Source organism: Xiphophorus maculatus, chromosome 20 (genome assembly GCF_002775205.1).
Source record: "Xiphophorus maculatus strain JP 163 A chromosome 20, X_maculatus-5.0-male, whole genome shotgun sequence".
NCBI lineage: Eukaryota > Metazoa > Chordata > Actinopteri > Cyprinodontiformes > Poeciliidae > Xiphophorus > Xiphophorus maculatus.
The window spans coordinates 18,697,721-18,710,758 of NC_036462.1; the positions used below are offsets into that span (position 1 = coordinate 18,697,721).

General features: G+C 39.7%; 1 protein-coding gene across 5 annotated transcripts in view; it reads left to right on the forward strand.

Moving 5' to 3' along the window:
- Positions 1 to 13,038, forward strand: part of celsr2 (cadherin EGF LAG seven-pass G-type receptor 2) — a 79,178-nt gene that overhangs the window by 53,655 nt on the left and 12,485 nt on the right. For all 5 annotated transcript variants that reach the window (XM_023325257.1, XM_023325260.1, XM_023325261.1 and 2 more), the window contains exons 6-17: positions 4,194 to 4,351; positions 5,424 to 5,587; positions 5,821 to 5,946; positions 7,059 to 7,228; positions 7,472 to 7,651; positions 7,729 to 7,842; positions 9,134 to 9,290; positions 9,371 to 9,512; positions 9,993 to 10,113; positions 11,145 to 11,328; positions 11,421 to 11,522; positions 11,642 to 11,736. In XM_023325257.1, coding sequence (XP_023181025.1) covers positions 4,194 to 4,351; positions 5,424 to 5,587; positions 5,821 to 5,946; positions 7,059 to 7,228; positions 7,472 to 7,651; positions 7,729 to 7,842; positions 9,134 to 9,290; positions 9,371 to 9,512; positions 9,993 to 10,113; positions 11,145 to 11,328; positions 11,421 to 11,522; positions 11,642 to 11,736 — 1,713 coding nt within the window. The remainder of the gene's footprint in view (positions 1 to 4,193; positions 4,352 to 5,423; positions 5,588 to 5,820; positions 5,947 to 7,058; positions 7,229 to 7,471; positions 7,652 to 7,728; positions 7,843 to 9,133; positions 9,291 to 9,370; positions 9,513 to 9,992; positions 10,114 to 11,144; positions 11,329 to 11,420; positions 11,523 to 11,641; positions 11,737 to 13,038) is intronic.

A 13,038-nucleotide genomic window follows, 5' to 3' on the forward strand; every position in this document is an offset into this window, starting at 1 on the left:
TCCCCACTTTTGTCACCCTCTGCTCCCCCCATGTGACAGGGAACTCATATTCCCATAATCCCCTGTAGTGGCGGGTGAGGGCGGTGTTTAATGTGCTGCAGAGCAAATATGTGCGCTGCAGTCAGCTGTGACAGGACGGCGTTTTGTGCGGCGGAGAGACGTCCTGACAGACGGGCTTTATTGGAGAGTCAATAGGCGTGACTGATGACAGCAGAGGTCGCTGAAAGGAGCGTCCAAGCTGGAGCGCTGCCCTTTTTCCAGCGCTTTCACAGCGCAGGGGAAAAGCCGTGGAAAAGAGCATGTCGGATGATTTCACCTTCATCAATTCACACAACATGTTTGCTTTTTTTCATCATCGACAAATTTATAACAAATTGGCCTCAAAGAGCGTAAACCGGAAAGGAGAAAGGCTTCCTTCGCCGGGGTAGTTTTTTCTTTTCTTCTTCTTTTTAACCATTCACCGCTGAGTGATGGAGAGTTTCACTGTGCATTGTGACTTTCTGTGGGAAAGGTGCAAAGTTACACAGCCCGAGTGGTTATATATTATCAAATAAGCCTCTCTGAAGGCATTAATTCACCAGAAATGCTCTCTGTGGTTGGATCGTGTTATTAAACCGTGAGCTTTTCTAAAGTGAGACAGTCAATCCTGAAAATTGATTGCTAAAGCTGAGCTGCAAGGTGTCCGGCAGAATAATTAGGAAGCTCCCGATGATTCTTAATGAGCTGTTTACCTTCAAGACAAGACATAATGCTCTGAGCATGCTCAGTGACACTTCTCACCATTTATCTCCTCAGAGTGAGAGGTCACTTCATCCTGCAGTTAAACCCAGGTCTACAACATTTCATGGTTTTTATTCAACTGATTATACATGTGGATTTTAAGATTGTTTTGGTGAAAATTACCATAAAAGATCAGGGCAAAGCATACATTATGGGGTCAAAATGGTGACGATAAATGTGAAAAAGTCAGGCGTTTTGTTTTAAATTTACATCAAGCTTTACATCTAAAAGCTTTGGTGTTTAGATTTCCTACAAGCCCATAAAATATAAATCATGAAGAAAGATGTTTTCAACTTAAAACATCTGAAATACGTTAGCAGATTTGTTTTCTGATGGATTCATTTTGCTTAATTTGAGTGAATTTGTTAACCTTTTCAACCTTATAAGTAACTCTAACCACATGCAGCACAATTACTAGCACATTTGATTTTAATGGTTTTTGTACATTTTTTCCATAAATTTGTATAGAAACTGTGAAATAGAATAAATTTTTACGAGTTAGAGAAATGGGGATCCGTGTTACAGCCAGAGTACCCAGAAATTGTTCCAATAGAGTAGGACTACTTCAGAATATTTTAAGTATCTGGTAAAAAAGGCTACTCAGTTACTGAGTGAACGATTTAAACATCGATCATTTCATATTTAAAAATTACATCAGCGGACAGACCAAAATATAAAGTCGATATGTGAAAATGTTGGTATTTTAAAGACCGTTAAAGCTCTTTTGGCCTACTTCGTGCTGTCAGGCTGGTTCTGTTCTGGTTGAGCCTAGCAAAATAAGATTAATCACAGTCAACTCATGATTTAGCAAAGGGGAAATTTGTTTTTCACAATGGACCTGGTTAGTTTGTTTAACGTATTTTCTGTTGATAAGTTGTATATTTAATTAGCTTATCTTTGATCAAATTTAGTTTGATAATCTAAAACGCCGACGTGATAAAGAAGCAAACACACAGATATTTAAGGGGTCACATACTTTTTATAGCACATCATTTATCTATTTGAATGATCTTTTCCTAATGAAGGGTCAGAGGTCAGTGCTCTTCAGGAAGAACTGACAAATGTTTTCCAATGCTAGCTGGAAACCTTTGATATCAAGATGTGTTCAATGGCAGATTATTTAGTCAAAAGCCTTAGAAGGAGACTTACTAAAATTCACATTTTGCACATCTTTATGCTTCCATTTGTCTTGCACCTGTTTCTAAAAACAGACTAACGATAAAAAAAACATCCAGCCGTGTTTTTTTATTTATTTTACTAATTAAAGTTTTTTGGTGTCCGGAAAATGAGCCGTTTCAAATACTTTCTGAATGTAACATCACAAATCAGCAGGCACTGCCTGTCTCCTGGCAACCCCAGCCAAGCCCAGCCCATTACCTAGCAACACAAGCTGAGTTCCAGCATGTTTGGTCAGCTGTATGCGCTGTAGAATGGCTGCTGGAAGAGCCGAGTGTTTTGTTGTTGACTAACCACACAGGAACAACTTGTTGCATTTTTGTTGGATGTGCAGGAGGCTCTACTTGTGCTTTTCAAAGATGTATGGTTGTATAATTGTGCGTCTGTTTGCAACTATTTCTACGTGCCTCTGTAAATGTTGAGGTGGGCGGCGTGGCCAGCAGCAACTTATTCGGATTTAAAGTGACTAAAATCTCGTTATCTGAGAAGGATTTTGTGTAAAAAGTGTAATGAACATGTTTTGAATGATTTACCAGTCCAAGGAAGCACAAGAGGTCACTTTTAATACTGTCCCCGTCTCGTTCCTATCACAAGACTGCAGTAATTCGGTGGGCTGCAGCCTCTCCTGTAACTGGAAACTCTGAGAATTAATCTAATCTGCTCAGCGTGGAAATCATGTGAGTGACGTTCAACCGCGGCGGCGCCTTGAGCTAAAATTAAATCAGTCATCATCGCATTGTCTGACAGAGTCTGTTAGATTTTTAATAAACCTCCGCCATGATGGAGCAGCTGAAGATGCTGCAGTTAGATGTCCACTTTCTCTCCGGCTGGATGTCTGCTACATCGCAGACAGATGAAGCTGTCTGATCCGTAACAGCTGAGCAATCAGGAAATTATAGTTCCTCAAAACCCTGGGGTCGAAGTGAAAGGTTCTTTTTTAATCTAACCTCATAAAGAGTTAAAGATCCTGACAGTAAAAAAACTAACGTCACTTATTTTTTAATATCTGCTCATGAGATGATTAAATGTGTCTGAGCAGCTGAGTGCTTGGCGGCTCCAGCTTGAACCCATGTGACCCCTGAGTGACCCCGGAGACGCTGGGCAGCGTGTGACGAGGTCGCGGCCTTTTATTGACGCCATCATAACTCTTTCCACCCTGGACCCGCCTCCTTTTGTCGCTATTGATTTCAGAGACAAAGAGGAAGATTTTTTTCCTCCTACAGAGTGAAACCCTCCAAATGTGTGTTTGTGGTTTAGACTTTGTCTGTTTGCACTGTTGTAAGTTTTTAGAAATCATGTTGAACATTTGGCTCAGTGTTTTTTTTTTAATGAAATTTATCAGACTGCTGGGATATTTTTATAATATTGAATAGAATATTTTATCTGACATCTGAGCGCAATAAAAATAGCAGCATGCCAACTTCTGTCAGGTAGCTACGACTCTGAAGCTTTTCCTTTATCTGATCTTAACCGCACCAATTGAAATGTTTGTGTATATTAATATCATCTTTGTGGTTTGAAGGATTAAAACTGTGCAAAAGTCTTGAGTCATGCACAGTTATTGAGCTAGTCATGCTACATCAATATTTCTTCTTAGCGCTCCAAGTAAAAAAGCTGAAGTTCAATGAAAAGTGGAAGAAACTCTAAAGTTGATAATGATTAAATCATTAGCACTGGTTTGCAACCTTTGCACCATATTCTGTTGTGTGAGACTCAAAATATCCCCTGAACTTTTTCACATTTTGTCACATTTACATCCTCAAACTTCACAATATTTTAATTTAGATTTTATGTGATGAATCAAACCAAATAATGAATCTTGAAATGTGACTTTCAGATTTTTTGTTTTATAACCTAAACCCGAGATTCTGCTCTTTCCTTGGTTTTCATCATGATGTTTCTCTCTAATTTTGTCTAACAAACCTCTGAGATCTTCTCAGAACAGATTAATTTACACTGACACTAAATTATACACAGGTAGATTGTTTACACTTCTAAAGGTAATTGATTGCTCTTCATTTAATTAGAGGTATCAGAATGAAATAGACTGAAAACTGTTATTTAAAACATTGTTTTTCTTCCAGGCAATGACTATTCTAGTCTTATTTTTGAAAATCTCAGTAAAATGCATTAAACTCCATGGTGTAATATGATAAAAAAAAAAGTGTTAAAGGCTCTGGTTTTGCAGTTAATGGTGACATGTTTTTGGATGTTATTTGTTTCTGTCTGGTCTGCAGCCGATCCTGAACCAGGCCGGTCTGCCTCAGGGCCCCTCGGACCAGAAGGTTGTGGTGGTGACGGTGGACGACTGCGACTCCTCTGTGGCGCTGAGATTCGGTCACATGATCGGAAATTACTCGTGCTCGGCCCAAGGAAGCCAGTCTGGATCCAAAAAGTAAGTGTGTGTGTGTGTGTGTGTGTGTGTGTGCGGGTGTGTGGGTGTGTGTGTGTGTGTGTGTGTGTGTCAGTAAGCGGCTGAGTGATACTGCTTATGAATAATAATGTTTTTAAACCAGATTAAATTTTAATTGACTTTTTTTCTTCTAAAGAAAAAAGACAAAAGAAAATATTTTCAAAAAGGGGCTTTTATTTCAGTCACACAGTCATGTGAGTTGTAGTTGTAGGATTTCTCTGTTGTGCTACAAGGTTTTTTTATTTACAAAAATATAGTTGAAAAATATACAGTTTTACTAGAAAACTACAAGAAAAAAGTATTTTAATAAAATAAAAGCCTTGACAGAGCTATAAGAATCTGACTTGAGCAGCTCAGTTCACATAGATCTTTCTTTAAAATAGATGTGGCTGTGTTAAAAGTATTTATATAAAGTATTAAGAATCATCTGTAAAATTCATACCAAAGTATAACTTCACAAGATGCTCAACATTCCTCATTTTAAACTTTAGTTGTTTTTGGTATATGAGTTCTCATAAAATGACAATTTTATTCTGGTATAATTTCCATTCCATTGTGGTACGACTGTATTCTTGTAATATTGTGACTTTATTCTCTAATTAAAAATAAAATCCTAGCCTGAGCCTCATATTCCATCATAGAGTTGATCTGAATTCAAAGTCCAAATAAATAATATAAGCTGCGAAACAAGGTGGCGGCTCTGATATTACTCTGAATTATGGAAATCCAAGGAATGAATTTGTGGAAAAAACACAGATTTTCCAAAAGTGAAATCTCAAAAAAAACAAAAATTTGATTAATTGACCAAATTGATTTATTGCCCAGCCTTAAGGAAAACATATTTTCTTAATTTTTTCTCTTTGTGTGAATTATTTTCTGAATCAGGTTTCTCTGGTTGCAGCTTGGAGTGAAGATGTTTAGAAACATTATTGTCGCTGTACTTTCTTTATTTACGTCTTTCAGATCAACTTTGCAGATCAAAACAACCCACAATGAATTTCTCCAGTGTTTCGGTCGAGGCTGCATGGCTCACCACGTCCCTTTGTGTTCTCAGATCTCTTGACCTGACCGGGCCGCTGCTCCTCGGAGGAGTCCCCAAACTTCCAGAGGACTTTCCCGTCCGGAACCAGCAGTTCGTGGGCTGCATGAAGAACCTGCGCATTGACAACCAGCACGTCGACATGGCCAGCTACTTCGCAAACAACGGCACCCTACCAGGTAAATCGGCCTTCTGCAGCGCAGCTTTATTCTGTTTGCTGGTTGAGCAGCCAAGTGTGGAAAACCTGCAGAGGAAATAACCATAATGAGAACAGCTGGAAGGGAGAGTCGGCGGGAAATGATGGCCGTACCTGCTATGAATATTTGATTACCAGCCGACTCTGATTCTCTGATGAAATAATGAGCCAGGACACATCAAACGGATTATTCCTCTGCTTTCCCACACCTCCCAGGATGCTCTGCCAAGAGACATTTCTGCAGCAATAACCCGTGTGTGAACGGAGGGACGTGTGTGAACCTGTGGGGCTCCTTCAGCTGCGACTGCCTGCTTGGATTTGGAGGGCAGAACTGTGAGAGAGGTGAGAAAAGAAGGAAAACTAATGCTGCGATTTTATCCGGGAGAATACTCCGTTTTAAGATTACTACTTACAAAGACGGATAAAAACTCAAATAACTTCTGTTTATAGTTTAATAACTTCCAGCCCTGAATTAACTTCACATCCATCTCTTCAATCAAACGTTTTCAGGGTTCGTATGGGTGCTTGAAATCCTTGAAAATGCTTGAATTTTTGCGTTTTCAAGGTTTGAAAAGTGATTGGTTTCTGTATAAAGTCATTGAAAGTTTGGTAATAAGGTGTAATGATTAAAGCCTAAGTTTGGAAAATTATATTTGTAGCTGAGAACAGATATTTTCATACACTTAATAAAAAGATACTGAGAAGTTTTTTTTAATCATTGTCTGAAATTAAATCAGACTAAACTTTTCTTGTTTCAGGTCACTTAGAATTAACAAAATTATTTCTATTTGCTACATGCCAGAAAACTTATTGAGAATTTTTATGAGAGATGTTTTGTGACTTTCTTTGTTTATTTTGTTTAAGCATTTAATGGAGAACATTACCTAAAAGTTGTAAAGAAGCTGTACCAATACCAAAACGTCACTGCAAAAAAAATCTTACAAAGTCTAATTTCAAATATCTTAGTACAATTGAAATAAGACTTAATTAACTCATAAAAATGTACTAGTTTTATTGGCAGATTAGTTCACTTGCAACATGGGAAAACTGTTTTATTGTGACTTGAATAATCTGCCAATGTAACAAGTACTTTTTCATCAATATTAAGAAATTGGCTTAAAACAAGCTCCTATGTCTTTCTGAAAAGTTATGTGTTAGTTTTGTCTTTTTTCAAGATTTTAGTGTTTTTGGAGTGCTGGGAAAATTGTAAACAAGCATATTTCAATTGTTTACAATCATATTTCTCATCGATACGAATCTCTGCAGACAAAAAAAAGCAATCCTGAGGCCAGATATGTCCCGGTGCGCCCGATGGCTGGTCCGCCTCTAGCTGGCAGTAATGATGTATCATCATCATCATCATCATCATCATCATCTCTCATCCCATTTAGCTCATCTTTCAGTCTCTATGTGCCTTTCTTCACCCGGACTCCCTCTGTGTGTTGTTCCTGCAGTCATGGCCAACCCGCTGCGTTTCCAAGGCGATAGCCTGCTGCAGTGGAACAACCTGGAGGCGTTGGCAGCCTCCGTCCTCTGGCACGTCGAGCTCATGTTCCGCACCCGTCAGTCCAGCTCCCTGCTGCTCCACATCTCCTCAGGCCTGCAGCACAACCTCACGCTGCAGGTGAGATCCCACCTCCTTCTTTATCACAAAGGATGCTGGGAGAAAATCACTCTTCTCGGAAAAGGGGCTGTTCTTGTAATATTTTCAGCTGCCTTCCTGATTTCGTCTAGACTGGGGATTCTTTGATGTTGCTCTTTCTGTTCCCAGCAGTAAACACAGAAGATGTGCGGCAGTTCAGAGTCTGAACTTTTGAACCCACAGATTGCCTTTTTATCTCCCTCCGTCTCTTTCGGTGCTGCGTAGCTGCGTGGGGGAAGCGTGTTGATGGGGCTGCACAGGGGAGAGGACTCCACTCTGTCGCGGGTGGAGGAGGTGCTGGTGAACGACGGGGGCTGGCATCATCTGCAGCTGGACATCAGCAGCCTGGGAGGAGCCGCCAGCCGCCACAAGGCCGTGCTGTCATTAGATCAGGGGCTCTACCTGGTGAGTGGGTGAACCTATACATGAAATGTAATGAAACATTGAGAGGTTTATGCTAATGCCGTCATGCTGCTTTCCAGGCCAGCATGGAGGTGGACGGAAAGCTGCGAGAGTCCAAGCTCAAGACTGTCAGCGTTGGTGGTTTGGCAAAGCCTGATGGAAAAATTCAACATGGCTTCCGTGGCTGCATGCAGGTCTGTCCTCTTCATAGCTGCATGCTAAAGCTAATAATGAGTTAAGATGTAGACAATAGAGACGCACCCAACTAATTGTTTTAGTTATTGATTATTCTATCGATCATTTTGACAATTAATCAGATTTTAAAAATGGGCACATTCTGCAAATTTTTTATTTAACTGCTTAAGCTTTTTTTACACAATAATAAAAATGCATTAAAAAATGAACAAATAATTAACATTTTATTGCCTAAAATGCAATAACATAGCAGTCCATTAGTGAACGCTTCGTTATCTGTGGCAAAGGATGCAACCAGAGCTAAAAAAATCCTTCTAACATCAACGAAAGGCGTTCTCTAAAGGTCAGGGCTCTCTTCTTTGGCTTGACACCAACACAGTGTAGAGCTGATCTGTTGACTATTTCTGGATAGCAAAAGTTGCTAAATAAAAGACTTTCTATGCAGAATTGTAACCTGGTGAAACTGAAACTTTGACACTTGAGAAGTTCAGTGTAGAAAATATTTACAGACAAATGTTTCTGTACAGTTTTGGCTTCATTGCTGCTCAGATTGTGTTGTTCTTTCAGCAAATGGCATAATTTAGTGTCTGTACACTCCAGTTAACGATTACCGGTAATCGTAAATTAGTTGATAATCATTTCAGTAATCGAATAATCACAATTAATATGATTAATCCTTTCTGCCCAGCACCAAACATCATTTAGTGGACGATTTCAATCAAAGAGAATCAGTTCACAATAGTTTCCAAGTCCTGCTACTGATGATCATTTTAGTTTGATGTCTTAAATGATTAAGTACATGTATTTATGTCTTATTTGTAAAACAGATAAAGCATAACTTTACAAAATGCTCAATATTCCTCATTCTAGTATTTTTTTTGTGTCGGTTTTATCGTAAAATTACAACTTTATTCTGATAATATTATGACTTTATTTTGTATCATTACTACTATTTTCACACATTTATTCAACTTTATTTTGACTTATTTATTAATTATTTGTCTTAGTCTGGCCCTGATATTCCACCGTAGCTTTGGGAGTTATTGCTGTGAAAATAATAAATTTTTCTAAAATTTTTTCCAGATGTTTTCAAAGAGAATCAGTGAAAGCTAATAGGATGACAGTCAAAGCCGATGTTTTAACCACGTCAATAAAGAAACGTTTTTACTTACTGCGCTGAAGGAGGATCCCACGTGTTGCAGTTCCTGGTTCAAACTGTTTCACAGTGACGCACATGCTTCATAAAACTACGCTGCATAAGTACGGTCCCTCCCTTCCTCTTCCTCCAAGGGTCTGCGTGTCGGTGGCGCGCTGAGCTTGTCCGTGGCGAGGAAGGTGAACGTGGAGCCAGGCTGCAGCGTGCCGGACCCCTGCAGCTCCAACCCCTGTCCTGCCAACAGCTTCTGCAGTGACGACTGGGACAGCTACTCCTGCACCTGCCTCAGCGGTCAGTCCCTGCACAGACTGCGATCGCTTCATGATTCCAGAGCACAGCAGTTCATCGTCATTGGCTGTATTTCTCTGCAGGTTACTATGGCACCAACTGCACTGAAGCATGCTCTCTGAACCCCTGCGAACACGCGGCTACGTGCACCAGGAAGCCGAGCGCCACCCGCGGCTACGCTTGCGACTGTCCCAGGAATTATTTTGGCCGATACTGTGAGAAAAAGTACGTCTGGGTTCCTAATTAATGAAGTCATAATATTGACACCTTCCATATTTCCTCTTGTAATCCACTTGATGACAAAAAACACTGGACCCTCTTGGTATTTTTATTTACTTCAAAAATAAAAACAACACAAAGAGTAAAACTGCCCGACCTCCTCCTGCATCGCCACAACCCAAATCTCATTAACTGTATAAATATTCATATTTATTTTTATAGGGCCTTAGTATTGTCTCTAATATTACAAATTCCGATGCATGAGAGTTTTCAACCTGTAAATTGTCATCCTGTACATATTTTCACTTGTAAGTAGTCATTCTTACCCCAATAAACTGAAATCATCATAAAAAATATAAACTTCATTTGACCTGAAGATCTGAATAGACTGAGTACGGCCGGCCATAATTATGCTCAACAGCAGCTGTTCTTCTGGATCATTTAATTTGTGAACATTTAAAATAAAGTGCCTGTGTTTTTCCACAGGACTGACTTGCCGTGTCCCAGAGGTTGGTGGGGTCATAAGACCTGTGGGCCCTGCAACTGTCCCACTGACCGAGGGTTTGATTCTGACTGCAACAAGACGAGCGGCGAGTGTCGCTGTAAGGTGAGTCTGAAAACCTGAATTATTCATCTTCCACGTCGCGCTCTCAGTCTCAGAACCCAAATGCAAAGAGACAACAGAGCTGTGTAGAGTAACGTCTAAAGAAACATGGCAAAACGAAAGGGAATAATAATTATAATAAGGAGTTGATGATCGAACATAATCAGTCCATGACTTTTTATGAAATAGAATTAAAATATCTTTTATTGTCCCACAATGGGGAAATTTCTGCGCAACAGCAGAAACGTTACAGGAAATAACAGGAAATCTTGATCTTTTGTAGCAAAGGATGCATCTGCAAATAAAAAAATACTTCAGTCCTTCCTGCTTAGCATCAATGCTAACTGATCTGTTGTTTAATTTTTGGATTAACCGATTGATACGTGGATAGAAAAGGTGCGTCAAGACGCAGAGGATGAACGAAGATGTTCTTTATTTGATTTGGGGGGAAGATGTTTTGGAAGATATTTACAGAAAAACCTGTTGGGTTTTTTTTTTCATCTCAAGTACAAAATAATTTTTGCACAGTTATAGTGTAACATCTGCTCTTAGGCTGTTGTTCTTTCAGGAAATTACCTTTTTCTAGAGTCTGCATGGTCAAGTTAATTATTAATTGATTACTAAATTAGTTAACGATTATTTCAATAATCGATTCATCACTATTAATTGTTTCAGTCCTGAATGCTAACCAGTGCAAGCATTCACCTTCGTAGTCTGAATACCCGTCATCTAGTCACGGATCATTAGATCACTGAACCAATCAGGATCCAACTGAGAGATTAAAGAGCCTCCTTATAAATGTGTAGGAGCCCTGAAAGCCTTGTGTTGCTCTGACCTAAATAATATTTATTCTAATAACAATGACATCGTATAGATTCTGTAAAGTGTTTTTATTCTCCAGTTTGACCCACACCGAGACACTCACCAGCACCTCAGCAGTTGCATAATGCCGTCTCTTAGCGCGACATTTTTGCCGGCACAGGAAAGCGAAGGTGCCGTTCCTTAGCGACGTGTCTCTCCGTCTCCTTGTCCAGGACAACCACTACCGTCCCGAGGGCAGCGACACCTGCCTGCTGTGCGACTGCTACCCCGTCGGCTCGTTCTCCAGGGCCTGCGACAGAGAGAGCGGCCAATGTCAGTGCAAGCCTGGCGTCATCGGGCGTCAGTGTGATCGCTGTGACAACCCGTTCGCTGAGGTTTCTGCCAACGGCTGTGAAGGTCTGAATGGAACAGCTCTATATTTCATAAAAGTTACATAAATATTTAAAAATATCTCACGTTTTCGCTCCTCGGTGCTCCTTCTCTCACAGTAATCTATGACAGCTGCCCTCAGGCCATCGAGGCGGGGATATGGTGGCCCAGGACTAAGTTTGGTCTCCCTGCAGCCGTTCCCTGTCCCAGGGGAAGTGTTGGTATGATGGGTTTTTGGCACCTCATCAAATTATCATAAAATAATGGCAATACATGAACTCAGCCTGAAGGCTTCTCCTGGCTCAGCTCCACTGTGACGACTTTGTGTCCGCGTTCCCAGGAACAGCAATCCGGCACTGTGACGAGCACAAGGGCTGGCTTCTTCCCAACCTCTTCAACTGCACCTCCGTCACCTTCAGCAAGCTCAAAGCCTTGGTGTGTAGCTCATCCCAACAAAACAACACCCAATCTTATTTCAGAACGTGATGGAGACATGAGATAATTACATCTGTTCATCAACAAACAGATGTAATCAATAAAATCTACAGTAGAAAGACTTACAGGTGACCTGTTGTGCTACTTTGAGCAGGTTAGGACAGATACAAAACATTTCTTGCACAAAATTATTCTTAGATAATTAGATTTCAGTCTGATCAGTTCCTCCTATTTTGAGCCTTTTTCTGAATAAAACATTTCAGGGCTTTTTGTCACATTAAATCAAAATAAGCTGCTGCTGGTCATACCGTCCAGTTCAATGTTTACACTCACACATGAAAATGGCTGCAAACTAGAGCTTAAAAATAAAATGTCCTGTTTTTTTAATACCAAATTCAGTTTGTCATTTTCACCCAGTTTTTTCCCCTAAGGTTACAAATTGCAGAAAACATCTTGGCTTTTATTTCAATCTTTCTATGAGTTGACCTGAATTGAAAACTGAAATAAAGAGAAGCTTTTAAACACACTTGTTAAACAAGATGGCAACAAGTGATGTTAAGGTGGCTTAACATCAGTCTGGAAACCCAAGAAGTTAAATCGTAGAAAACAGATTTTTTTTTTTTCCAGCCCAATTGCAAACAGATACACAATTATACAACTGTACATCTTTGAAAAGCAGAAGTGAATTTAGCAAGTTTTTTTCTGGATGGAAATTCGACATGTGCTCAAGTTCCGCTTGGGTTGCTAGGTAACGGGCTGAGCTTTGCTGGGGTTGCTAGGTAACGGGACAGTGTCCGGCAACTATGACTTCATAATCAAGAGGTTTTTGAAACGGCTCATTTCCTTACACCAAATAACCTTAAATTATTACCAGAAAATGTCTGGGTGTTTTGTTGGTTTTTTTGGCTGTTTTTATAAGCAGAAGAAACTCAAATGGAAGAATAAAAACACATATATTACAAAAGGAAGGGTTCTTTCTTTTCTTTCTTTCTCCCAATCATCCAGCGACATCATAGTGTTTATATATAATGAAGTTAGTAAAGATCTGTACAAAGTCACCTTACAACCACAGATGTCATTGTACCATATTTAGGCTTTGCATGATAAACACAAAGTTTTTACAAAGTTGAATCAAAATGAAAAACTGGCTTTCAAAATCAAAACCAGACTCTGAGACAGCAAAAGAGTTCCAGCCGATTCCTTTTTTGGTAAATTCTGGGTTTGTGAAGGAGTGTTTTGTTTTTGTTTTCTGTTTGTAATGTTGATAATTTACTAAAATAAAGTGAAACTGAACTGAAATTT